Below are 27,689 nucleotides of genomic sequence, written 5' to 3'. Positions count from 1 at the left end.
ATTTATTACAATAATAATAATAAATTTTCTATAATTTTGCTGTAATAACAATTGTATTTTAAATAATACATTTGTACATGCAAACTTTATTAAAATCAATAATTTAAATGGTAATCACTGGAACATTTCTTCTGAAATGTATATGAATACATATACATGATTAATTACTATTTAATATTAAATTTGAGATATTCATTCTTAACATTTTCTCGATCTTCTGGAGATGGAAGATAAGGTTTGATATTTTTTCTTTTACGATCAATCACTATTTTTTGCTGTAATACAAATTGATTTCATATAATTAAATTTATGAAAAAATTATTTTGATATATAAATTTCATGTAAATATTACCCAGAATTTTTGACAAATCCTATAATTTTGGAAGTAAGTTTGGCAAGCATCACGAATATAATTATTATCACTCAAGCATTGTAAAGATAAATCGTGTTCCTAATTTTTACATAATCATATTTAGTATATTATTATTTTATAATAAATAACATTTTATCAGAAAATACCTTTAGACATGGATTATCTATTTCATGATCCCGTCGTAAATTATTTTTTACATTTTTTACTTTTGAAGTATTGATTTCTGTATTGTTTATCTTGCTCATATTTTAATTAAGTATATAGATTTTTATTATATTTTATATGCCTTCAAAAACATTCAATTTCTTTACTCTTCATAAGCAACCTGCATAATTTATTATGTTAATTATAAATCATCAGATGATAGACGTGGATATAAAATAAAATGAAACTACATCACGCATTTATAAATTGTTAATTAGCTTTAACTATTTTATGTTTAGTACATTCTAAATATTAATAGAATATTATGCGTTTTAAATTCTAATATTTCATAATAGATAATTTTATAAAACATATTTATTATTAACAAAAAACATATTATACGTGGAAAATATCACAGATCAAAACATATATGTCTACAAATGTAATAAGTAACAAATATTTTTATTAAAGGTTTTGTCGTATTTACAAATGTAATATACGTAAACTTTCTAATCATTGACATAAAATGAACTATTTAAACACTTCAATAATGAAAATAAAAATATGGTCGCTACTTTGATATGCGCATTTTAATTATATAACATTTAAAAAATATATTATTTATATAGATCTCAGATTTTTAAATGAATAATAAAATATTCATTTTTAATATATATATATTTCAACATATAATTACTATACCATATAAAATATGCGTTGTACGAGTCAATCATACAAAAATATGCACATTGTACCATTTTATAAATTATTATTACTATATTTACTATTTTATAAATTATATCTGCAGAGAGATGTAACCACACAGATGTAGAAAAAATAGAACAACAAAAACTCTTAAAAACAGAAAGTACTAGCAATACAAAAATAACATACTAAGATAGTAAAACGTTACTTTCGTTGCGCCAAATTAAAATGTTCACAATGTAGTCACTTTTACTAATTATTTTTTATATTTTTATAGTATTATATATATTTTTTTTATTTTTCATTTAATTTTGAAATATCGGAAAAATAAATTTTTGTCTTCTTTTATTATGAAGTAAAATTTTAAAAAATTTGTAATATCTAGGATCCTAAAAATCTTACATCTTTGCTCTATTTCAATATTCATGACTGACGATTATTGTTACAACGAAATTTCATCGGTGAGATGGGTATTTTATATTAGCTATGAAATGAAAAATTTGATCCTAAGTAGTGTCTTTACAGAAATGAATTTTTAGAATTATTATTAAAGCTAATTATCATCTACTTATAAAAGCAGATAATGACAAGAAAGGATCAGCTATTCACTCGACATGACGCGTTTTTTACTTTTATAAAGATAATTTTTCAAATTTAGGTTATTAAATAATTAAATTATTTATTAATAATATTTTAAATAAGACTTAAATAAAACGAAATATATGATTTAAATTTAATATTGTTTCAAAGAATGTAAAAAAATTGTAATACTTAATATTTTGATGATACACTAAATTATATAATTATGGCAATTTATACAATATGGATAATTCAATTCTTCGAGGTATATTTTCTTTATTTTTGTTCTTCTCATTTGAGATTTTAATTATGCTATCTCCGAAGTTTGTCGATATGGCAGGAAACACTGATCTTACAACGGGAAAAATATAACATTACTATCGATGTCCACTCTATGTGATACTATGTCTAAGGTTAATACTTGCTAATGATAGATAATACATTTATCGTTACGCAGTTGTTATGCATTTGTTTTCAAATAAATATTAATTTATTATTAGATAAAGTAAACCATCTATAATATTGATTGCTAAAACAGTAATAAATTGTATTGAACAAAGATACGAAGTTAATATTCTGCATTTAAATGATTCCTTAATTGATATATTTTGTGTATTCATGTCATTAATATGATAATTTGTATGCTACAGGTTATTAAAGAAAATAAAAGACGAATAAAATGGCGTGTATACCATGCATTGCTATTCCTTTATTATTGATTATATGGAGATTTTTAGTGCAACCACTTATTTTAAGATGGTGGCAATTCAAAAATAAGATCAAATGTACAAATGAAGATGAACAACCATCAGATTTAGTTAAAGATTGTAAAAATGGAGTATGTACATTAGGATGGAAAAAAACTAACAAAGATCCTGTAAAGACAAATTAAAATTTCATCAAGAAAAGTTATAAAATCATTCCAAAATGTACTGCTATACAGATACCAAAAGCCGTGCAGAACTTTATTTTTTTCATGTATCTTGTTCATATTTTTGTGTTTAGTTAATTTCTAATATTTTGAAGTTTACTTCCAACAGAATGTATATGAACTAAATCATATTAATAAAATGTGACATATTATTGACTGAAATGTATCTTTTAAAATTAATAAAATATTATATTCAGTTTCTCTTCTTCTTCATAATAGAATTTATAGAATGTATAAAGTTAAAATTTTATTAGACAATATCTTTTTGATGAATACATTTAAATACATTTAATGTGTACACTATTTTGATGTATATGCCCTGAAAATCGATGTTGTTAATGACATTATAAAAGTTAAAATAAACATATACCAAAGCTAGAATATTTGTAAAATTTATTTGTAAACATCAGTTACTTTTTTAATACTCAACAGTAGCTTGTAAGTTTATACTGAGATATAAGAGATGTTATACTTGTATACATTATACCTTGAATGTTCAAACATATGTTGACTGTATACATCATATTAAATGCATTGCATTAATATAATTTTTTATTAAAAACATCAACACCTTGTTTCAATAGTTCCAACAATTCAAAACTGTTTTAATCTATTTTTTAGGCATTCTTTTACGCATTTCATGACTCTGCCTAATTATAGTTTAATACTCATCCACTAACATATAAGGATATCACAAAATATTACTAATTTTATATGTCTGATAATATCCAATTTAATGAAACTTTTATAATATAATGGCTTGTAAATTATGGAAACTACAATCCGTTGCAAAAATGCAAATATTATCGTGTTACGAGAATAAACATTACATTTAAGACAAATAAATTTAATATTGTATGAACATTTTAAAAATATTATAACCTATGGAGATTTTTTTCTTATTAATAAATATTTAACAAATATTACATTTTTAATACATCCTTATATGTTGATAAATAAGTAGTAAAATCTTTTAGAATTATAGTTATATGAAGTATCCAAATATTTGTTAGATTACAATTACATGTTAATGGACATTTTTTAGTTCAACTTCAAAAACAAGCGTACTGTTGCCAGGAATAGCAGGTGGATAACCCTTAGCGCCATACCTAAAAAATAATCATGTTATAGAATAGACATACTACATAGCTTTTGTTGTGATCTTTTATACTAATAATTAAGAACAACTATAATACTTTAAGAAAGAAGCAAAACATGATAATTATGTATTAAATCACGATAAATATACATACGCCATAGCTGGAGGTATTGTAATTTGTCTCTTTCCACCAACTTTCATGCCAGAAATGCCTACATCCCATCCTTTGATAACTTCACCTTTTCCAAGCCTAAATTTAAAACCATCTCCTTGTGTAGTGGCATCAAATTTCTTGCCATTTTGCAATCGTCCTACAAAGTACACAGAAACAAATTTTCCTGCTTTCGCAAATGCACCATTGCCTGTCTTTATATCTTTTATTTGTACACCTCCCTCAACCACCCTCTTCTTCTGTTCATTTTGAGTATTTTGCTGTTGCTGTTCTCCTTTATTTTTCTTTTGTTGGTCTTGTTTGATATCCTTTCCGTTTAACAATTTCTGTTTATCTTGCTTCTTTTTAGGCTGTAATTGTTGTATTTGCTTGCTTTTGTTTCCCTGCTGTTGCTGTTGTTTGCTAGATTTTTTTTGTATCTTTTCCTCTTCTTCCTCTTCAATAATATCATCATCATCATCATCAGCATCATCATCCTCATCATCGTCATCATCATCATCATCACTTTCATCCTCCTCATCCTCTTCTTCATTAATATTTTCTTCAATCAATAGAGTTTCCTTCCCTTCTTCTTCCTCTTCCTCATCAGAATCTTCATCATTATTTGTTCCATCTAATTCCAAATCATCATCTTCCGACGATTCAACTTCATTTTTTACTCTTTTTACTTTTTTATTTCCTTTTGGAAAATCTATTGCTTTTCTCTTTGATTGTCTATCAATTAACTGTTGAACTTTTTCTTCCTCTTCCTCATCCTCTTCTTCTTCTATTTCATCAATTAAATCATCTGGTATTAAATATCCAGTTAAATGTACACGACTGTGGCCATTACATGTGAAAGCTATTTTAGTTCCCTCTTGAAAGTGCAAATCAAGTGGTACTTGCCATACTGAGCCTTTCTTTAAACTACAAAGTAAATAATTTGTACCATCATAACATACAGTCACCTGTACTACATCGTCATCTGCAACAGCAATTATACATCATATGAGTTTTAATTAAAAAGATACTTTTAGAAAGAAAAAAGTATTTAAATAATTAATGTCTGTTCAATATTATTTAATAACACTTTGACATTTGAAATTGTATTAACTGTATGAATTTTATTATTGATTGCAGCAATAACTTCTATTGTAACTTTTTAAAAATAGTCAAGCATATAAAAAACAAAAAGAATTAAATTCAATAGAGTAAGAAAGAAATTACAAATATAAAAATAACAATGTAAAGTATATTTCTTGATTTACCGGCGCTTGCAACATCTAAAGTCGCCATAGACACGTGGAATGATTTTTCAACGGTTTGAGTATACCGTTTATTCGGTTCCATTATTAGACCTACAAAAAAGAATAAATATATATATTATACTGATTAAAAACATGTAGAGATATTATAAATTATTTTTCCTTTTTTAAACTTTATAATTTATTATTAAAACCACATGGCGACGCCATTCTTGGCAAATAGTACCGGTAAAGTTAAGACAAAGATTCATATGTATTTTTATAAATAATGTTATTATTTACCCCAAAACATTTTGATTATTTTATTATATAACCTCGGATCAAATTAAACAAAAGTATATTTATATCAATAATTACTCTCTCCTTTTTCAATACGTTAACAAGAGTGATCAACCTTATAAACAGACCACATCCGACGTTCTCGCGCCAATGCGCCTAAACGAACGATGAACAAACAATGCAACAACGATACTAGCTCCAATACCGGAAAAACGATTTCACTAAATTTGTTCCAACCTAATTCAATCCATATTTGAATCTTTTAAATTATATTTGATTTGATGTTTCAATCCAACTTTATTTAATTTCATTTATTGTATTATATATAAGATTTAATTGTTTTTATTGCTAACTACCATCAAAAAACGAAGTATTAATCTAAATAATTTCTATGATTTACGTAGTTGGATGCTTCATTTATCGCGCCGAACTGTAACATCAGACAATATCTCGTCTCGCAATCTGATTGGCTATCTGTAAAAACTGTAACAATATAATTCCAATATGTTAAATTTTTCGATTGCTACTTTACGGAGGCTGAATCCAACAATGTGATAGGTAGAAAGCTTACTGCTATTGAGAATCTATTCATGATGTATTTATGCAAGTAAATAGCAAATTGCGAATGATCGCGTATTTCTAATAGTCGTAAACGCAACTATACATTATTTTGCATATACGATGCAATACATGATTTATACCGTACGCTTTGGCAGTGACAATTGAAAAAAGATAGCAAAAATAATCATATGCGTATATAATATTGTAATACTGCCTTACGTAGAACGGAGAACATAATATTGCAAACAAACGTAGAATAGAAACCCTGCTATGGGAAGTTGTGTGGTCAAATTTAAGGTACGTTTTCATATCATAGTAAAAATCATGGTTTTTGCCGCTGCAACTCTATATGACAACATGATATTTTCAAATATTAATAGAAAATCAAATTTGTTTTAATTTCGTGACAAAAATGTTGATACAGCAAATCAAATGTCACGATAATGTAATATTTAATTTTATGACGACAAAAGTTGGAAGAATTATAGCTAACTACAGAAGTTTTAACTGTATGTTGCTCTTAACCTATATTTGCATGAAAATTCATATATGTATTTTTTTAGCTTATTTTAATTAATATTCTGTCTGTTTTAGACAAAATAGAAATAATTCTTATGATTTTATGGAGTTTATATGATAATATACCTTTATGCATGAGTTTTTATATTGATTGTAATTAGGTTATGATAATTTTTGTTTACCAATTAAAAAAAGTATAAAAGTGAAAAATACATTTTATATTTTAGGATATTAATATTTTAGATAGGTGTAATATATAAATATTATGTAATGTATATATATTATGTAATTTATAAATGATCATTACAAATTGATGTAATTTATAAAATGACAAGTTTTAATTCACACAAAATTTTTATGCAATTGTATAAGTAAAATTACGAAAACAGAATAAGAAAATTTATTTTTCTTTTACAAACTATTTTTGTATGATTCTAGTACAAAAACTGGATATGCTTAGACAATATACAAATTGTAATTTATCTGTAAAACAAATTCGATTTGTATTATATCCTTATAGTAGACTGATGCACTCTAATAGAAGAAATAAGAATGAATTACACGATAATTATGCCTATAATAATTATATTTTGAAAATATTAAATGATGAAACAATTGATTATTTTAAAAGGTATATTTTGTTTTTATAACTTATCTGAATTTTAGAATTATTATAATTAAAAGTATATAATAAAATAATTTTTATATAGGTATCGGATCCCTCAATCGCTTGCAATTAAATTGCACTTATATCGTGAAAAATATGGTTCATATAAATCATTAAAAGATATATTAAAAGTACAAGATATGACAAAAGAGTTATTAAATATATTTATACAATCAATTATTAATGATAAGCAGTTTAAAATAATGCACAGTTTTAAAAAATCAATTATTTTACCTTTGGCAGATATCCCACAAGATGTAAAAGAATTACTATTTCTTATTTAAAATATAATATTAAAATGATGGATGAGTAAACGTTATTTAATATTATTTTAGCAAATATCTACTATATTGGGAATTCATATAGGAACAAATATTATTAGTTGGACATTACTTGAATCTAAAGAAAATGTATTGGACTGGAATTATGAAAATTTTTTACAAATTCCAAAAAATGATGATACTTTCGAACTATTTAATTTGGTAAATGTTAAATATATACTTTTATATAATGAATCAATATTAATCACATAATATTTTATATTTATAAATAATGATATAAACTTTTTATATCACTTATATTACTTGAAGAATTTTATCAACATCAATGATATAATATCGAAGATTATTTTTTTATAATAGGCTTGGAAATTAAAGTTTAAAATTCCTAAGGCTGATGTTTATGTAATGGATGAATTGAATTTCAATTACAACTTGTCGAAATCTATAAAGTATATACGAACATTTTTACAGAAAGAAAAATTGAAAGCAATGATTTTAACTTTCTTATCAGAAAAAAATTTATCAAAGGGTAGGTTAATTTTACGATTAATGATAATTGTGAAAGTAATAGTAAGTTATTTGAATTTCTATAAGTACATTTCTATAATAATTAATAGTTTTTATGTTGAAATTAGAAAATAACGAAACTTCAGCACTCCCAGAGAATATTTACCTCCTGAAACATGAGAAACTTGTGAAACTATTTGACCTTTATATAGGTAACGAAATAATATCTTCTCAGAATGTAATTAATAGATTATTATGTGAAGAAGATTGCATAAATAATAAAGAAAAAGATCCTGTTGGTGTATATATACAGAAGGACATAATGCATAGATATAACAACCAAGTAGATTACATAAAAGATCAAATGAATTGGTCTTTATTGATTGCTTTAACGTTCTTACAATTAGGTGTTCTTGGAAAATATGATTATGACTTTGTTTAAGATTGTGAAAATTGCAAAAAATTAAAGAAGTATTTCATTCCATAACTTTTCTTTTCTATTTCGAATCGTTTTATTTTATTGTATTACTGATATGTATACAGCAATTATACATGCACATGACATATAAAGTTTTCAGATACTGGAAAGAACTAAAAATAATTATTGAGTATGAAAAATAAAAAGCAGAGCATTAAATACGTATACAATAAAACACAAAAGATCCATAAGTAAAATAGAAGATGCTGTGATAGCATATTGGTCAATATTTTATTATTATAGTTCCATAAATTGAGCATCTGCAACATTATTATTACTTACATAGTTCAGAATCATGGTGCAAAAAAATTGTATATATTAATTATATATAAAAAATTATCAGCATAAATATAAAGTTTTATGTAAAAACATGTTAAAGAAAATAATACTGATCTATAAGGATCTAATTAAAAAAATTTCATTTCAACCTGGATTACTGTAAACAATGTGACAGCTATGCTATGCTATCTGATTATTATTTCATTTTTGTCCATTCAATAATATTAATAATATATATATTCTTGGATTCTACTTACGTCATTATCCATTGATTTATCATATTGACGAAAACATGAGAAGGTTTGCTCATTCAATAGACACATAAGCATATTCTTGAGATTCACATCTTTTTGATATTAATATAATATAAAAAATTATTATATTATATAATAAATTTTCGAGAGATACCTTTTTGCAATGTAAAAGAAATTGAAATTAGTATATTAATTGCTGAAAAAGCTGAGCTAAAAATTCATTAACTTATCATCTAGGCCTACGGACTGTGACTCTACAAGTCTCTTTATTTTTTAGCAAATACTTTATTCGACTTTTTTCTTTCAAAAGCAATAATTCTATTGAGACTTCTATGTTATAAATTCAAATTGATTAAATATTTAAGTGATAGTTATTTAAAAATGTAAAGCAAACTCTCGGACGTTCCTTCTTACAAATGAGTATTTTAATTATTATTAGAAAATCATGCAAAGTTTCGTTTGTAATCCAGAGACTATCCATTGCGAATGTTTTCTTGCTCATTATTTATTAGAACTCATTAATATCGATTTTTTACTATTTTTACGCGAGAAAAATATGTAACAATGAAATAAAATATTCGAAATTTAAAATAATTATAATTAACACGTTTGAACAAAAAGATCAGTCAAGAAGTTTGAAATCTCCAGAGAAATTTACTCGTGGTCACTTAATGCTCTTCTACTAATTAATTAAAGCCAATCACTCGTGTCGATTCAGATATTTCATCCTCAACATGATTGAGTGATCGGAGGGACTTAAAAATTCACTTACTACTTAAGAAGTTCTGCGATGGCTCCAAAACACTCATCCAGGATTTAGGTGGATCGAAATTAGGGGTGGATGGTTGAAAATAAGGTAGCTGGTTGAAAATGAGATAGGTCGACATCAAATTTGGTTGAGATCCTCTTGAATAATGTACTGTCTCTAATTTGCGGTAGTTATTTATTAACGGACGATCACTGAATTTACTTCACGTAACTCTACTATTTTTTATAAATACAGTCTGTGTGACTGTTAAAAAAGCAAAATAATTTACAAACAAACACTGACTCTAATGACTGCATTACGCGCAGTCGATGCAAAACTACTTGTTCAAATTGCGAAACGCGGATGAACAAACACTGCTTTTACTTCGCGAACTTTTTATTTTAGCGGAACAAACAATCGATTACTTCATTGTTACGCGCGCGATTGCTGGAATAAAAAAATGCAAAGAAAATTATTAATATCATTTTTGTAACAAGAAACTATATGAATTATTCAAGAAATGTATGATATAGAAATATACTTCCTTTATCTATAAGGTGATTAAATGACGATACGGAAAGAGTGTATTTCGACGTTTACTCCTCGGAGTACGAAAGGAAACTGACCTTGTCGCTCTCATGATTCTTCTAATGTTTATTTTTGTTGACATTAAACTATCGACGCATGTTGAAAGAAAATTATTCTAAGTCCAACGCGTCTTAAAGGCTATGTTTAACATTTAATTCTATTTAAATATTCAATTATATTTTTACTATATTTAATGCGTGTTTCGAGCTACATAATGTTTAAATGAACGTGTTATTGTTTAAATATTATTTAATTATAATCCGCGTACATTTTAAATTATTTAAATAATACTAAAATTATCGAAATTGTGATTTATTTAAGTTTAACTGAGAAGTTGGATGGGAAGAAAGAATTTCGATGGTTACTCTTTGGAAAGCAAAATAAAACTGTTTCGATAATCGTCAAAATCAATCTGTCGTTCGTTTTTATCGATATTACAGCCAACAATTCCGAGATTAAAATTAATGTGAATTTAATATTAAGTTAAAATTATTGTATGCTTTACGCGTGTTACGAACAATGCAATGCTTAGACAAATGTATTATTATTTAAATATTAATATATTATGTTCCGTATTCATTATACATTGTTTAAATAATAAAATTATCGAAAGTATAAATTATTTAAACTTTTTTCGTATTCTTGAGTTATATTTCTATAGTTATCGAATTTGAATGATTAATTTTGTTAGTTTGGACTAACATAATATCCGTTTAAGTAATTTTCAAATTTCTATATCGTACTTTTAATTTTTCCATATTTTCGTATAATAGATCGAAAAATTACATGCTTCATGGGAGTGGGAAGGCTATCGTACAAGTGGCGTACTGCGCATGCGCCTGGATCTATTTAGTCTTCTTGCTATTGGTGATTCCGCCATTTGGAATTGTTTCGTCATATCAGTCGTAGCAGATCTTCATCGTCTCGTTAATTACAAGTTATTAGTATATTCTTTTTTATCATACATCTTTATTTTATATATCAATCGATTTCCCAAAATGCAATTTCCACACATGTATGTTTGCAAATTGTGGCATCGTCTTGTTTAAAAGATATCCACGAAAATAAAATCGGCGTTTTGGCTTTTCATTTGGAGCTATGACGTCTTATTTCTCGGATTTTTCACCTTTATTTTCGCAATATCGATATTTTTCTCCTTCCTAATGATGCTATAATTAATAATTTTTCCTTAATTAATCGTGTTCAATTGTATTTTGTCGTATATACGATTTTGATATACATATATATATATATATGCATACATATACATATTTTTCTTACGGACAGATACAAATATCAATAACTCCTGGTCGCATATATAATTACATACAATTAATTTTCTACTTTACTAATATCAATCTAATAACTTCTTGAATAGCATACAAACTAAGAAAATTACGTAGTACACTAAAAATAATATTTAAAATACAATTCTATCGTTTTGCATGTAAGTCTATCTGTTTTCAAATAAATACGGCGTTGCTCTTAAGAGAGAGAGAGACAGAGAGAGAGAGAGAAATAGTATTAAGATATTGTTAATAGCTTCAAAATTCCCCCTTTAATAATGTCTACGAATTTCTAGTCTTTGACAACTATAAAAACAAAAATCAATCGCGATATGTGTTTGTATATATATTATCCAGAAAATTTAGGAAATACATACTGGGAAAAACAGATGTAAACTATCAAAGAACGACCGGGAACCTTGACTCGACCTTCCTGTTCGTTCTTACTAATGTGTCACGCAGTTCTCGTTCAGACAAGCAGCCTTCCAGACGTGTTTAGACCTGCTCTCGGCTTCGTTAATTCCAGTTCATCTAGCTTCTCATTTATATTATATAGAATGTTTCATAAGCTTGAATGTTTCATAAGATTGATAAGCAAAATCATTTATGGATTATTAATCTTATTTTATATCATATTAGATTTCAATATATGCAACATTTATGTGTTGAATAAACAGATCACATTTACATATTACAGATAACATATACATGTTATTTACATTGTACATATTTATTCATAAATTTAGTTAATTATATTCTATATTAATAATACTCTTGAATTTTTATAAATGAATTTTTATAAATTTATATATGGATCTCCATACGCAGCAACCTCCATGTGGTGAGATCCGGAAATCGGTATTGCGAACGCTTATATATTTTATATTATACAACGTTCGCACTGCCGGGCCAATGGCTGACGTTCGGTGCACTAGAAAATATTTTTCATAAACTTTTAATTCATTAAAAATGTTGTCAACATATTTTACATTGAATTTAAATTGAATTAACATTAAATTTAAAGAATATTAAGAAGCACCGAGAACAATAAAAATTTAATTAAAACATAATAAAAATTAAATTAAAATAGAATAAAATTTCAAGATACTTTTAATCGTTTGATTAGTATTATGAAATATTATAATTTTAATGTTATTGTTCCTTGTCTAATTTTACTTTAATGCCATATCTATTCTGATTTATAGATATCCATGCAATTAGTATATTTCTGTGAAGGTATCCCTATCGCGATCATATCCATTTTTAAAAGATAGATACAACGCGATTTTGATCTTTTGCTTTTATATATTCTTTTAATATAGTTTAGAAAGTTTTGCCGTTACATCTTTTGAATGGTTTCTTTTTTCTTTTTATTATTATTGCATACAAAAATGTAATACAAGTTCATAATTTTAGTTCATGTAATTTGAATAATATGATATATAATATTTAATATTTTATAGTTAATATATAATATTTAATACGATATAAATTGTAGAAGTAAACGCTACAGCTTGCTTTATCAATTTTTCTTTAACAGGTCTTCAAAGTTGTTGATCGCGCGCAATGCGATCATAGAGTCAGTGCTTGTGCGAAATGATCTTTCTTTTTTGCAATCGAATAGATTGCTTTAAAAATAAAATAAAATAAAATCGCGAATTAGAGTCAGTGTTGTTCGCCGATTAGAATTTTTCGGTCACGTTAGTAAATCGGAAAACAAGAATTTATGTCATATTCTTATTAAAACTATTTGTTCGCCGTGTTGTTAGAATCATTAACACACTTCCGGCCAATTCGGTGGAAGAGGATTGCGTTGCGATAAATATTGTTATGGTCGAAAGTGTGAATTTAATAATTCTTCCTCTTCATCTTTATCAACGGATATAAAGCTTCGTCTGGATACAATCACATGTAAGTATATTTCTTTATTCTAATCATTATTTCTCGTTCATTGATTAAATCATATTTTTTTAATCATTTTCATTCATTGAACATATTCCTTTGTAATGGAACATATAATTAAATTTCTTTTGCGATTCTTTTTAATTACAGATTAATCAACGATTCAACGTTTCATCGATTCAACAATAATTTCAACCAATTTCACGACATCATTCGACCTACGTCGAGGGGGACGAGTGTTTTGGAGCCATCGCAGAACTTCTTAAGTAGTAAGTGAAAAATTTAAAGTTCCTCTGGTGCCCATCATGCCGAGGATGAAAGGTCCATATCGGTACGGGTTACTGGTTGTATTCATTGATGTCCCATTGTCCAAAACGAGCAAAAGTGTCCGTGATTAAGATCTTCGATTTTATTCACGAGTGGTTCCCTATATGTGTAGTTAGCTCTTTTCTTGTGAATTTTTTATTATTATTATATAGATGTCAGGCTAGGGTCTTCTTGTTTCAAAGTCGTTTAACTAACAGTGTTATTAATTAGCACTTTTTTCTCTCTTCGTCTTTCCTCGCGATATTAGTAATGAAATCGGGCATTTATTTACCCGATTTCGTCCAAATAAAGCATATAACGTGGTCTACGTTACATGCATTGCTTCGTACTTAGTCTATTTAATCGCGATTTACTTCGACATTTCGATATATTGGTATACCAAAAAATGAGCAAGAAGACAAACCCCTTCCGCGACGGATAGATTCTGTCAGTCAAGTGGTGGATCGTAATCCCGTTCTTTCATTAGAACAGCCATTTGATGAAAGGAATCGTCCGAGGTTGTTTTTTATATAAATTAAATATTTCAATAAATTAAATATTTCAATAAATTAAATTTTTCAATAAATATTCTCTCATTATCCAATTTCATAACCGCATAATGTGTATGTATATATACGAGATATATGCATATTTCATACCTACATGTCAACAGAGCTCTACCGCGGGTCGCTCAAAGGCCCTTATGCGGTGTGCAATGTAATAGAGTTGTATAAGGTTTTTTGCAACTCTAATTTTACCACGACGTGGTAACTATTATAATTATTATTATCATCATTAACTCCCTCCCCCTCTTCCTCCTTTTGTTTGAGTCCTTGCTAATAAGGTAAGCAATGAGACTCGTAGAGTCACAGCCCGTTTAGACCTAGTTTATAAGTTAATCATTTTTTAGTTCAGGATTTTCAGCACTAATTATACTAATACCCGTTTCTCCCCCCATGTTTTCTGCGTTCTCATCTATGCGTTTGCTCAGGTGTTACTCGTATGGGTGAGAAACGGTCTGCGTGGGTTTAGTTTTAATTTTTTTCCTTTTGGCGGCTGTCATTGTGCTGGTGATTGCACGGTGTACCTTGCACTTGTATGTGCGTTTTAGGTGGTGCATTGTACATCGTTTCGCGATAATTTTTTACTTAATAATAAATAAATATCTTATTATATTAATATCATTTTGCATAGTTGCCGCATTTTTCTGTGGAAAATTTGAAATACTCGTATATATTACTAGTATTCATGTATATACTAGTATGTACTAGTATTTTTGCATTAGTCATATATGCAATAATCATTAGCCGTGGCAGTCGATTACAGCAATTGGTACGTACTTCTAATACATTAAAACAATACGCGTTTGAACTGGGGTGTCGGAGGTGTCCCGGGGCATACTCTCTAGTGTAGGCTTTTGCACCCTGGTGGAATGTGAGAGAACCGTGGAGTGTATGTGTTGGTGTGAATGCTTTGCACTTTTTAAATATAGGTGATAGGCAGGCAGGTAGCATATCTTTTCTGAGTGAATGTCAAAATTTATTTTAAATAAGTAGGTAGGGACCGGAAGACACTGGATCCGATTCTCACTTAGGAGTGGGAAGTCCTGTCTCCGGGGATTTGTGAAGTTTCAGCAAATTTTACAATCATTCAGCATGACTGAATTATTTTTTATTCCCTTTTTTCTTTTTTCTTTTTTTTCTTTTTTTTTTTTTCTTTTTTTTGGCTGACACTTTACATCGCGCGATATATCAGTATAAAACAGTTCGAAAAACTTTGCACTCAATGAGAACATTAGATTCCATATCTTTTGAACTTAGCAAAGGATTTTGAACTCGTTCGATACTTAGTTATAAATTAACGCTTGCACTTCGCGATTCTTGAAATATTTACGAATCTACATGTTTTTTTTTTTGATTCTGAAATTTCATAACTGCATAATTTGTATGTATATATACGAGATATGTACATATTTCATACCTACATGTCAACACAGCTCTACCGCGGGTCGCTCAAAGGCCCTTATGCGGTGTGCAATGTAATAGAGTTGTATAAGATATTTTGCAACTCTACTTTTACCACGATGTGGTAACTATTATGATATGATCATCATCATCATCATCCTTCTCCTCCTCCTCCTCCGTTTGTGTGAGCCTTTGCTCAAATTAGAATCTACTTACATACTTAAAACATTACAAAATACTGAAAACATTACAATTTTCGTGGTTTTAACTTTTTACCAAAACTTTTTTCATCTTTTAAGTGCAAGCAGTTAATCTTAGTTTTTAATAGGTTCAACGATTAGAATGAATATCATGTTTGCTGGAGCATTCGATTAAATGTGCCTGTGTAATTGTGCACAATTGGTGGATTCTTTGAGTCCATTGATTGTCCACAGGCTAGGATAGCTTTACGGGTTAATTCAAATATTTATATATGAATCTTTTATTTTTTTTTCTATTTTTTTTTAATTAAATAAATAAATGAATAAATAAATAAAGATCATTAGAAAATCGAGACGCACCCAGGTAGAGTAGAAAACGCAGTTGAGAATACGTGTTGAGATTCGTCAGTGCCGTTTGGGGTGATTCATTCGTGAATTTTGCCATACCTCAGTGGTTATATTATTTAGAAGAAATTGATACTTTATGTCGCAAACACTTACCGCTCGTTAGGTTAAGTAATAAAAAAAAAAAAAAAAAAAAACAACAAAAAACAGCCAATGCGTTGTTTACTTCCCAACTCCCTTTAGCTTGCGACTATTGCGTCTCGTTCAATGCGTACGTTAACACGAGTGGTTTGAGCCTTGTTGCATAAGATGAGATGATCAGGTCGGAATTAGGTCGGTTTAGATTAGGGACGATTTCATTCTTATAATATAATCCACTGCGGCATGTCAATTTTTGTGGGTGCGTTGTTTCAAACGGTAGGGCGTTTTTTGATGCGTAAACTTATCTTGCGTAGCACGTAGGGAATGCTCCAATGCAATGGTTAGGGCACGAAGCAAGAAGAGGCTTTATGCCGAAGAGGCCCCCACAAACTGTGGCTCAAGAGGGCAACTATCGACTACAAGTCATTTTTCAAAGATAGTCGGAATGTCGAACTCTTCGTTAATGGCTTGTGGTCTTATCAAAATCCCATTTACCCTTTTACCACGTTGACACTTATGCTCGTAGTAGTTTGTTCCTGGATGGAGATGATGGACCATTCTATCTCCTTACTACAGTGTGCCGCACTCGCGTACGTGAAAAATTAGGATCTTTGCAATTAGAGTCAAGCTTTTGCAGTTAATTAATTAATAGAGTCTTTTTAATTTTTTCTTAAGTAAAGTCAAATCATTGAATTTTTTCAGAGTAGAGTCAATTTTTTACTTGAAATATAGTCGAGTCATTGAATTTTTTCAGAGTAGTGTCAATTTTTTACTTGAACTATAGTCGAGTCATTGAATTTTTTCAGAGTAGAGTCAATTTTTCATTTTGGATAATAGTCGAGTCCTCTGCATTTTTTTTTTTCTTTTTTAATTAAAGTCGAGTCCTTTCTCTTTTCATTTAGAATTAAAGTCGAGTCATTGCACTTTTCTTTTTAAATTAAAGTAGAGTCATTGAATTTTTAAAGTTCTAAAGTAGAGTCTTTTCTTAAAGTAGATTTTCAGTTAGAAAAATAGAGTCATGCACGTTACATATTATGTGGACATCCGTGGCCTGCAGCAATATTACACTCAGGAGTGCACCTGGATACCCAAGCATGTTGATTTTTAATTCAGAATAATCATATATTTTTTTTCCCTTTCTTTTCATAACTGCATAATTTGTATGTATATATACGAGATATATACATATTTCATACCTACATGTCAACACAGCTCTACCGCGGGTCGCTCAAAGACCCTTATGCGGTAAATAACACAGGATTGTAAAACCATTTTTACAATTTCCTAGTTTTACCACGAGTTGTAAAATGACTCATATGTGGTAACTATCATCATCATCATTATCATATTCATTATCCTTTTGTAATCTAATTATCCTGATTATTCTAATTATTATGATTATTATGATTATTTTGATTAAAAATCTACAAGACTTGATGTACACATCGAAAAAGGACATGCATGCATTCAGAAATGCAGATGAATATATTATAGCGAGGATATACATTTCTCATTCAAAATGATCAAAAATGAATGGATGAATGCACTAATGAGGATAATTTATGAAACATAAATATTTTTGGTCTCTGATGATATATTTATTTTTCAATACATTAAACTCGTTTGACTATAAATAGAGAAAAGTTCATATTATTTTATATATAGTAATTGACTGATATTTAAATGGTGCAAATGAACGAAACAAATTTTGAATCATTTTGATAAGAAATATATAAGTCTTATTAGATGAATGAAATAACATAAATGGCAGCCAGCACTCAGAAGTGCATATTGACATATGTCAAGGGTATACATTTTTATTCCAAAATTATCAACAAATAAATATGAAATGAGAGAACTACTAAGTATATATATATGAGAGAGAGAGAGAGAGAGAGAGAGAGAGAAAGAAAGAGAGAGAGAGATTATTTTTATTATATATATACATATATGAAAATTTCATACGAAATACTAAGGAGATATAATAAACGATGTAAAGATTATAACAAATGTTTATACATATGGCAATGAAATATGATTGTTTTTTTGGAATAAAAATGCGTAAGTCTTGGTATATAAATGAAGCGATCGAAATGGCTTGCCTGCACTCAGGAGTGCATATGATAGGTTCACAGTAAGTACATGCCTGCATTCAAAAATGCAGATGAACATATTATAGTAAGGATATACATTTCTCATTCAGAAAAATCAAAAGTATATCAAGGAAAATACACCTGTATATAATATAATAAATTAAATAATATGATAAATAAATATTTAACTTTTCTAGTCTTATAATATTATTGTAAAGAAACGAAATTTATCTAATAATAAATCAAGAATATTTCATACTCTTCCTAATACAATGATATATTTATATTTAAATAGAGTAGATATAAATGAAAATAAAATTTGAATCATTCTGATTAGAAATGTATAAATCTTGCTAGGCGAGCGATATGATACAAAAATAACAGCCTTACACTAATGCAAGGAGTGCATAAATTATGTCAAAGATATATATTTTTATTTATCTTTTCCAAATTATTTAAATTATCAAATAAAAGAGTTCATAGATATATAAAAAATTATATTTTTATTTTATATAAACATATATATATATATATATATATATATGAAAGATTCATAAGAAATATGAAGCAGAAATAGTGAATGATATGATATGAATGATACGATGATTTTTTATTAAATATTTATGCATAATTAATGAAATTATTTTTTGGAATAAAAGTACATAATTCTTGGTATATAAATAAAACGAATGAAAAGGCTGTCCTACACTCAGGAGTGTAGACGAAAATAATTCAGAATAGGGACAGATATGCATTCAGAAATGCACATGAGAATACTCAAGCATGTAGATTTTTATTTCAGAATAATTTTGACTTTTTTTATATGATTATTACTCAGTAATAATTCTATAAACGAGTTATAAAACGACTCATATGTTGTAAACCATCATCATCATCATCATATTATATAGATTCTAATTATTCTAATTAAAAATCTATAAGACTTGATGTAGTTAGAGAAATTAAGATCTATTATAGCAAGCAGTGGCGATGAAATAAATTCATATAATAAATTCGTAAGAATAATATGCAAGAATATATTAAAACCAAATTGCCTTTAATAAATGTAATATTTTTATATTTAATCGTATTTTCTCTTTCATTACTATTTCATATATATATACAAAGTACATAATTCTAAAATTGCGAAATTGTATTATTATATTTTTTATAATTTAATAAATAAGAAAGTGTTTTATATATATATAAACGATGTAATATGTACATCTGATTTGATGTAACTGCTTATTTCGCGTTAATATAAACGTAATAATATAATATATATGTAATCTATCGATTAAACATAGATCTGATCTCGTTATCGATATGTTTATGGCGATATACGAAATTGTGTATGCATTTTGTAATACGACATAAGGTGCAATATATTTTTGCTCTTTTTTTTTTAACGCGACTTAATTCTTAAATATTATAAAATATTCATAATTCTTTTTCCTTTTTTCATAACGTGTCTTGAATAATTTACAATATGTATTTGTAATTGTATTAAACAATTAACAATTTATTATATAATTCTTTCTTTATATATATTTCTCAACATTTGTATGTAATATTCATATATAATTTTATATCTTTATTTAAATGTAAAACGTGTTTTCTAATGCATCGAAAATTCAACATATTCAATGCTAATTTTCGTTGCCATTTTAATACTTTTTTCTTTTCTTCTTTTATTTCATCATTACAATTTATGGCTAAATATATGTATATAAAATTTTTTTTTATTAAACTATCAAAATTGTGAAAATGTTTGCCCATGAATTGTAAATACAATTTTATCTTTTCACACGTGCTCTTTTATATAGTTCTTTGTTACAGAGAGGTGTCATTTTCACGTTCCAGGGTTAAATATTGTAAAATATCCCTTTATATATCAGTGAGTATTAACAATAATGTCGAAAGAAATATTTCAAGATTTGTCATACTATGGTAATATATGATAAAAAAAAAAATTGATAAAAATTCTAAATGCATTATATAAAATAAATGTGTGTTTCAGATTTTTCAGATGCTCTAATTGATAAAAATCAAAGAAAAATAATAATGTGGAGATTTAATTGATCATTGAGGATTTGAATGAAGAATTGGAATTATAAAAAATAAAAAGCAGTGGAAGATGAATTATTTGAAAATTTTTTTTCTTATTTATTTAAAATATTCAAAAAAATTTTAATCAATCTAGACAGAGTCGATTTCTGTTTCAGGAAATATCATCTAAATTGTCAAGATCCGATTCGACACTTCGTTGGTGATTTTTTCGTTTGTGTTGTGTATGTGCGTATAAAATAATTCTTATTTTAATATATTTTTTATTTCCAGAAAGTAATAAAATTATAAATTTCTTATGTCAATAGATTGTTTGTTCATTATATAAAATTTTCATATTATTTTAATTGCTTCTTGTTTAATTATAAAATGTTTTTGATGTTTTATGTTCTCAGGTGACTGCTGATTTATTATATGAAATTTGCATATTATTTTAATTGCTTCTTATTTAATTATAAAATTGTTTAGATGTTTTCTGTTCACAGGTGACTGCTGTTTTATTATATGAAATTCGCATATTATCTTAATTGCTTCTTGTTTAATTATAAAATGTTTTTGATGTTTTATGTTCTCAGGTGACTGCTGATTTATTATATGAAATTTGCATATTATTTTAATTGCTTCTTATTTAATTATAAAATTGTTCAGATGTTTTCTGTTCACAGGTGACTGCTGTTTTATTATATGAAATTCACATATTATTTTGGTTGTTTCGCATATTATTTAGATGTTTTATGTTCACAAATACCTATGCTGTTTACATTTTATGAAGAAATAGTGTATAGAATTATGTGTTAGATGATAATATAATATATGTAATGCAACAAAAAAGAAATAAATTGGTCAATCATTAATTTTACAAAAGATTAAATTATTTTTGTTGTGTTATAGATAATAAGATGATATCTATATAATATTATATATCCTTATTATGAAATAATATTGAATAAAATGCATAATTTTTATATAAGGTATATAGACTATGCGTATGTCTACTTTAGTTTAATGGGAATAGAATTCCATATGAAGGGTTCTATTTTTTACCGGGTATGTAGGTCGATATCAAACGAATTCATAAATTTTCATCTAATTATGATTGATTAGAAAAAAATTTGTAATTCGTTTCGTGATTATTTTTTCTTTCTTTTTCCAAATTATAATAATTATTATTGAATATGTTATAATAATGATATTATAGAATTAATTTTATATAATTCCAAAATAATTGATATTAACAGTAGAGTCTTTAGCCCGTGGGTCTCCATATGCAGCAACCTCCATGTGGTGGGACCTGGAAATCGATATTACTTACGATATATGATAAATCTAAATAACGCAAGTACTATCGAGCTAATGGCTGCATTTATATTCAATCAAAATTTATTATGGTCTATGATGGCCTTTTTCATTTTTTCATATTGTTCATTTTTTGTGTCTCAATGTATTGGATTGGCAACTAAGTGATTGCGGATTTCAAATAAGAAGGAAAATTCTTAATTTTTGTTTAAAAATATAACTTTATTCAATTAGATACTGTCCGTTCTTGTCGATGACCTTTTGCCATCGTTCTGGCAGTGTCAAAATTCCACATTCGTAAAATTTCTGATCTTTGCTATCAAAAAACTAAATTAAATGTGATCTGACATCATCAGCGTTATCAAAAATTTTACCATTTAAGGAGTTCTGCATAGAAGGAAACAAATGGTAGTCTGAAGGCGCAAGATTAGGGCTATATGGTGGATGTGATAAAACATCCCAACCCAGTTCCAATAATTTTAGGCGAGTGATCAAAGATGTGTGGGGCTTTGCATTATCATGATGGAAAACGACACCATTACTATTTGACAATACCGGCCGCTTTTCTTGAATTGCATCACTCAGTTTGGCGAGTTGTTGAACGTACACGTTTGAATTGATCATTTGGTTTTATAGCATAAGTTCAAAGTACAAAATTCCTTTATAATCCCACTGGACTGACAGCATAATCTTTTTTTGGTGAATCTCTGCTTTTGATGTCGTTTGGGCTGGTTCATCTTTCATCACCCACAATCTCTTCAGATTAACGATAAACTATCCACTTTTCGTCGCCAGTAATTAGGCTTTTCAGAAGTGGATCAGTTTCGTTGCGTTTCAGAAGCGAATCGCAGATGCTAATGCGTTGCGTCAAATGAATTTCCTTAAGCTGAGGGATCCATAAATCGAGTTTCTTGACATAACCAAGTATTTTTAATTTTTTTTCAATGCATGTATGCGATACATTGAGCTTCTCCGCAATATAACGTGTTGTACTATGATGATCTGAATCGATAATGGCCTTGATATGGATCTCATCGACTTCAACTGGACGGCCAGATCGTTGAGCATTTTCCAGTGAAAAATCACCAGAACGAAATCTGGCAAACCAATTTTAACACTGTCTTTCTTTCAAGGCTTCATTTCCATATACGGCACATAACTTCTTTTGTGCTTGCGATGCGTTCTTGCCTTTTCGGAAGTAATACAATAAAATATATCTGAAGTGCACGGCTTGTTATTCCATTTTTAAATTGGGATAAAAACAAAACTAAAGCACTAATCGATATAATTTTTTTACTAAATTAAAGATAGAAGTCCAAATAATAAGAAAAAAATATAGGTTAGATGCAATGACCACGTTAACAAAACAAAAGAAAGTGTAAAGTCTATCTATCGACAAAATCCGCAATCACTTAGTTGCCAACCCAATAATATATTCATTATTAAATCTGTTTTGAAATTATATACCTATATTATATAAGTTATATATATTATTCCTTCGAAAAAAATCGTATCATGAAATGCTATTTTTTTTAGAATAGTTCATGCATAAAAATACAAATTTTATAACAAGTGAAAAAGATCTCATCTAAATTTTCATCTTTAAAATGAAGCTTTCTTCATCAAAAATGGTCAAGAATTACATATGAATTCATTGTTGATACAAACCATTATAAAATCTGGGTTGATAAACAGCTGTATTATTCAAATGAATCCTGTTTAGTCGAATGTTTCATCTTGATAATAATTATTCATTGTTCTTTAGAAATTATTTTATTTTTATAATAATAATAATAATAATAGTAATAATAATAATAATAATAATAATAGTAATAATAATAATAATAATAATAATAATAATAATAATAATAATAATAATATATACTCGGATGTTAAAAGTGTAAAGACGAGAGTAGCGCTCTCTATATTTTTAGCTGCTCATGCCGATATTGCCTATCTGTTATCATAAGATAATCTTCATGTTTTGAAGAATGAGAAGGAACCTTGAAATCCAAGAAAACATACAGTAGTTTAATTTCTAGAACAAAATATAATTCATGTACAACAGATTTTTTATGTTAGATTTTTTTTATTAAGTTTCTTAACAAATCTTGTATGCTTAATCGTTTATAGAAATATGTTTTTATATGTATTAATGTGAATATAAAAATATTTTTTTTTTGTTATGAGTAATATAAAACTTTAACCACAATCTTAGATTAACACTTATTTAAAGGCTAATGTATTTAATTTTTCAAATAATTGTATGCATATTTTTGCAATTGTATTTTGCATATGTATGCAATTGTATATATATTTATGCAATAATGCAAAAGAAATCATTTTAACATGGCCTAACATAGTATAAACATGGCCCAAACATGGCTCATCATGGCTCATCATATTAATGATGAAATAATCTCAGGTTTGTATGGCACAATACAATTTTGTGTTCATTACATGCTTGAATTACCACTTCATCGTTAGTAGAACCAGCAGGACTAGCGATATAAGTAACTCCACTCTGTAATTTGATGACAGTGGTCATAAAAATATTTACATTTTTATCTAATTATAAAGTTATAAATTTACAGAAGTATACAAACTAACCAGTCTAGCTCTGTCCACATTATCTCTAAATGGAAAGAAAGCATCACTACTAACAGCAACGTCGCTTAGTTTTTTAATCCATTCTTTTTTATCATCTTCAGAGAGTTTCTCAGGAACTTCTTCATACATAGCTGCCCAAGTGGATTCGTCCATGTCTTTTCCAATAGATCCATTGACGTAATTGTCAATAGCATTAGAAATTTCAGCTCTTTTTATACCTTTCTTGAATTTCATACCAACTACTTTAGGATGCTGTCGGAGCCACCTATGAAAATAATAATAAATAGTATTATAATATTTTCTGCAACAAAATTTTAGCTAATGTAAAGTATACTACCAATTATCGGCTTTATCTCCAGCTAATCGTGTACAATGAATTCTCGACTGTTGACCTGCACCAATTCCAATAATTTGTCCATCTTTTGCATAGCATACTGAATTACTTTGAGTATATTTTACAGCTATAGTTGCCACAATTAAGTCTCGCATAGCTGTCTCTGGTATTTCTTTTGCATTAGAAACAATATTTTGGAAAGTTTGATTATTAATAATTGCATCATTACGCCTTTGTTCCATTGTAAGTCCAAAAAGAACTTTATGTTCCATTAGAGATGGTTCATACGTTGGATCAATTTGTAATATACAATAGCTACCATTTTTTTTTTTCTTTAAAATTTGAAGAGCTTCTTCTGAATAACCAGGAGCAATTATACCATCAGAAACTTCCCTAAAAATGTATAGTATTAAATAATAAGTACAATAAAATGAAATAAATTACTTAGATAAATATATAAATAATAATAATAATAATAATAATAATAATAATAATAATAATAATAATAATAATAATAATAATCATAATCATAATAATAATAATAATAATAATAATCATAATAATAATAATAATAATAATAATAATAATCATAATAATAATCATAATAATAATAATAATAATAATAATAATAATAATCATAATACCTTGAAATAATTTTAGCGGTTGCAATATCACATGAATCAGATAATGCCACAAAATCACCAAAACTAGACATTCTATCTGCTCCTCTTGCTCGAGCATAAGCAATAGATAAAGGTGTTAACTGATTAATAAGATCATCTACTTGACATAATTTTGCTTGTACATCATTCAATGAAACACCAACTGCTGCACCTGCTGGGCTAACGTGTTTGAAAGATGTTGCAGCTGGCAATTTCAAAGCAGTTTTTAATTCTTTCACTAATTGATAACCATTTAGCGCATCACATAGATTAATGAAACCTGGAGAACCATTAACAACTGTTAATGGTAATTTATCCAAAGTTGTAAATATTTGTGCTGGTTTCTGATGAGGATTCATTCCGTATCTAAGAGTAAGTTGTGAAATACCAGCACTATATTGTTTACGGAAAAAATCTGAGATTGCATTATCATACTCTGCAGTATGTGTAAATGCTTTCAGAGCTAACATTTGTCTATAATTGAATTAAAATGATTTATATATTAATTTGATTGACATAAAATTCTTTAAATCCAGAAGCAAAGTTTAATAAACAATATACCTGGTTTGAATGGATGTGTCCTTGTCAGAAGATGTTTCTAATTCTTTAATCACTTTTTCATAATCATTTGGATCACAAACAACTGTAACTCTAGAATGATTTTTTGCTGCTGCACGTAATAGAGTAACACCTCCAATATCAATATTTTCTATGGCATCATCAATTTTTACATCAGGCTTTGATATAGTTTTTACAAAAGGATACAAATTGCATACTACTATACGAATAAGGTCATAATTTTGCTTTTCAAGATCTCTTTGATCAGATTCTGTAAGTCTAGCCAATATACCTGTATATTATATAATATAACAATTATGTACAGAAATACAATATGTAAATAATTTGTATTTCTTAATTAATAAATATTGTAAGGAAATATCCAAAAATTTCAAAATCCGAATTATATAGTATATAATTGTTAAGTATAAATAATATACCAGCATGAACAGCTGGATGAAGAGTTTTTACACGGCCTTCAAGCATTTCTGGTGCTCCAGTTATATCGGAAACATCTTTAACTGGAAGTCCAGCTTCTCTCAATGATTTAGCAGTACCACCAGATGCTATTAAAGTTAAGCCTATTTCATGTAATTTTTTACTAAGTGGAAGTAAGTTGGTCTTGTCTGAGACACTTAGAAGAGCTATGATCAAACAAAAAATATTAATTATATCACAATCCATTGGTGATTGTATAATAATTCGAAAAATTATTTATTTTGTTTTAAAATTCTCACCTAGTTTTCCTGATGCCATTTTTTTTCGTTCACTTTAACGTAGAAAATTACTAAATTATTAACAGAGACTAATCTATTATATTATTATTATAATACGTTATAATGGCACGTTATAACACGTTACTTTCGAATCGAATGGAAGACGTTCAAGAAGTGTTCGTCAAGGCGGCAATTGTTATCATTATAACTCGTTTACAGGGCCGCATATAGAAAAAAATAACGTTAATATTTATCGGGGTACTATGAATGTGCGAAACTGATAGTAATACGTAAGTAATAATAACATCATTATTTTATATATATTTTCTTGTTTTTCGCTACGTAAAATTTTTTTTGTACATTTTTTCTGTACGTTTTCATCAAATTATATTAGTTCGATTTTTTTCTTTTTATATATTTGAATTGTTTTCTTTGTAATTAAAATTAATAAGCGTATACATTTTTTACTTAAACGAGTTTTATCTTCAAAATATTTAGTTTTTTCATCCTAAATCCTTGGAGATTTAAAATTATAGAATTATAGGAATTTGAAAGCGATAGGTTCCATAACATTTAACGGCGTCCCTGGCCAATACCATAAATAGTTTGAAATTACTTAAATACATCTCATTGATAATGTGTTCTGATTAACAATGTACGTCAAAATATCTCGCAATTCGTGGGTGTCCGTGTCAAATGTTATCAATATTGAATAAGATAAAGTTATTACAGTAATATATAATCGAATTTTTAAATGCTATTATTAATAAATTTATTTAAACTAGAGATAGGAATAACAGA

At 27.4% G+C, this 27,689-nt stretch overlaps 4 protein-coding genes across 12 annotated transcripts; 1 reads left to right on the top strand and 3 right to left on the bottom strand.

Moving 5' to 3' along the window:
* Window positions 1–34: 34 nt before the first annotated feature.
* Window positions 35–2,367, bottom strand: LOC124426713 (coiled-coil-helix-coiled-coil-helix domain-containing protein 7). 2 transcript variants are annotated; one of them, XM_046968772.1, is made up of 4 exons: window positions 1,998–2,367; window positions 520–698; window positions 353–451; window positions 35–275 (listed from the first exon to the last, which is right to left on the bottom strand). In XM_046968772.1, the coding sequence occupies exons 2-4, from the start codon at window positions 616–618 to the stop codon at window positions 168–170; spliced, it is 306 nt and encodes a 101-aa protein (XP_046824728.1). In that variant the 5' UTR covers window positions 619–698; window positions 1,998–2,367; the 3' UTR covers window positions 35–167. The 2 variants fall into 2 exon arrangements, with proteins under 2 accessions (XP_046824728.1, XP_046824727.1); XM_046968771.1 differs by lacking the exon at window positions 1,998–2,367 and adding an exon at window positions 1,220–1,472.
* A 741-nt stretch (window positions 2,368–3,108) lies between these two features.
* Window positions 3,109–10,927, bottom strand: LOC124426711 (46 kDa FK506-binding nuclear protein). Of its 3 annotated transcripts, XM_046968761.1 has the most exons (5): window positions 10,362–10,927; window positions 9,845–10,267; window positions 5,251–5,340; window positions 3,986–4,967; window positions 3,109–3,841 (listed from the first exon to the last, which is right to left on the bottom strand). In XM_046968761.1, the coding sequence occupies exons 2-5, from the start codon at window positions 9,957–9,959 to the stop codon at window positions 3,760–3,762; spliced, it is 1,269 nt and encodes a 422-aa protein (XP_046824717.1). In that variant the 5' UTR covers window positions 9,960–10,267; window positions 10,362–10,927; the 3' UTR covers window positions 3,109–3,759. The 3 variants fall into 3 exon arrangements, with proteins under 3 accessions (XP_046824717.1, XP_046824719.1, XP_046824718.1); XM_046968763.1 differs by lacking the exons at window positions 9,845–10,267; window positions 10,362–10,927 and adding an exon at window positions 9,076–9,818; XM_046968762.1 differs by lacking the exons at window positions 9,845–10,267; window positions 10,362–10,927 and adding an exon at window positions 5,530–5,699.
* LOC124426712 (transcription elongation factor, mitochondrial-like) lies at window positions 6,157–9,059 on the top strand. Of its 6 annotated transcripts, none has more exons than XM_046968767.1 (7): window positions 6,394–6,596; window positions 7,045–7,237; window positions 7,317–7,530; window positions 7,609–7,755; window positions 7,915–8,083; window positions 8,172–8,273; window positions 8,633–9,059. In XM_046968767.1, exons 1-7 carry the CDS (start codon window positions 6,500–6,502, stop codon window positions 8,680–8,682), a joined length of 972 nt encoding a protein of 323 aa, XP_046824723.1. In that variant the 5' UTR covers window positions 6,394–6,499; the 3' UTR covers window positions 8,683–9,059. The 6 variants fall into 6 exon arrangements, with proteins under 6 accessions (XP_046824722.1, XP_046824723.1, XP_046824725.1 ...); XM_046968769.1 differs by having other exon boundaries at window positions 8,190–8,273; window positions 8,633–9,058; XM_046968766.1 differs by lacking the exons at window positions 6,394–6,596; window positions 8,633–9,059 and adding an exon at window positions 6,157–6,384 and having other exon boundaries at window positions 8,172–8,548.
* A 9,860-nt stretch (window positions 10,928–20,787) lies between the features above and the next one.
* Window positions 20,788–27,077, bottom strand: LOC124426834 (bifunctional purine biosynthesis protein ATIC). The gene is made up of 8 exons (XM_046968984.1): window positions 26,910–27,077; window positions 26,613–26,816; window positions 26,176–26,464; window positions 25,597–26,088; window positions 24,956–25,345; window positions 24,619–24,883; window positions 23,677–24,532; window positions 20,788–22,003 (listed from the first exon to the last, which is right to left on the bottom strand). Exons 1-7 carry the CDS (start codon window positions 26,926–26,928, stop codon window positions 24,413–24,415), a joined length of 1,779 nt encoding a protein of 592 aa, XP_046824940.1. The 5' UTR covers window positions 26,929–27,077; the 3' UTR covers window positions 20,788–22,003; window positions 23,677–24,412.
* Between the last annotated feature and the right edge of the window lie 612 nt (window positions 27,078–27,689).

Source organism: Vespa crabro, chromosome 9 (assembly GCF_910589235.1).
Source record: "Vespa crabro chromosome 9, iyVesCrab1.2, whole genome shotgun sequence".
Taxonomy (NCBI): domain Eukaryota; kingdom Metazoa; phylum Arthropoda; class Insecta; order Hymenoptera; family Vespidae; genus Vespa; species Vespa crabro.
Note: the sequence above shows the minus strand (reverse complement) of the source record. Positions and strands in the feature narration are given on the sequence as shown.

What these genes read in the sequence shown, in the direction of transcription:
- LOC124426711 (XM_046968761.1), bottom strand. Translation starts at nt 9,959, where the DNA reads ATGTCGACCTATCTCATTTTCAACCAGCTACCTTATTTTCAACCATCC. An exon ending in ATCGCAGAACTTCTTAAGTA is followed by an intron (nt 5,341 to 9,844) that starts GTAAGTGAATTT and finishes TCTTTTTTGTAG; the next exon opens with GTCTAATAATGGAACCGAAT. An exon ending in ACAATACCTCCAGCTATGGC is followed by an intron (nt 3,842 to 3,985) that starts GTATGTATATTT and finishes ATTATTTTTTAG; the next exon opens with GTATGGCGCTAAGGGTTATC.
- LOC124426713 (XM_046968772.1), bottom strand. Translation starts at nt 618, where the DNA reads ATGAGCAAGATAAACAATACAGAAATCAATACTTCAAAAGTAAAAAAT. An exon ending in TAGATAATCCATGTCTAAAG is followed by an intron (nt 452 to 519) that starts GTATTTTCTGAT and finishes TGTAAAAATTAG; the next exon opens with GAACACGATTTATCTTTACA. An exon ending in GGATTTGTCAAAAATTCTGG is followed by an intron (nt 276 to 352) that starts GTAATATTTACA and finishes TTTGTATTACAG; the next exon opens with CAAAAAATAGTGATTGATCG.
- LOC124426834 (XM_046968984.1), bottom strand. An exon ending in GGAGATAAAGCCGATAATTG is followed by an intron (nt 24,884 to 24,955) that starts GTAGTATACTTT and finishes TTATTTTCATAG; the next exon opens with GTGGCTCCGACAGCATCCTA. An exon ending in ATGTGGACAGAGCTAGACTG is followed by an intron (nt 24,533 to 24,618) that starts GTTAGTTTGTAT and finishes ATCAAATTACAG; the next exon opens with AGTGGAGTTACTTATATCGC.
- LOC124426712 (XM_046968764.1), top strand. Translation starts at nt 6,500, where the DNA reads ATGTTGATACAGCAAATCAAATGTCACGATAATGTAATATTTAATTTT. An exon ending in TAACTACAGAAGTTTTAACT is followed by an intron (nt 6,597 to 7,044) that starts GTATGTTGCTCT and finishes GTATGATTCTAG; the next exon opens with TACAAAAACTGGATATGCTT. An exon ending in CTTTCGAACTATTTAATTTG is followed by an intron (nt 7,756 to 7,914) that starts GTAAATGTTAAA and finishes TTTTTATAATAG; the next exon opens with GCTTGGAAATTAAAGTTTAA.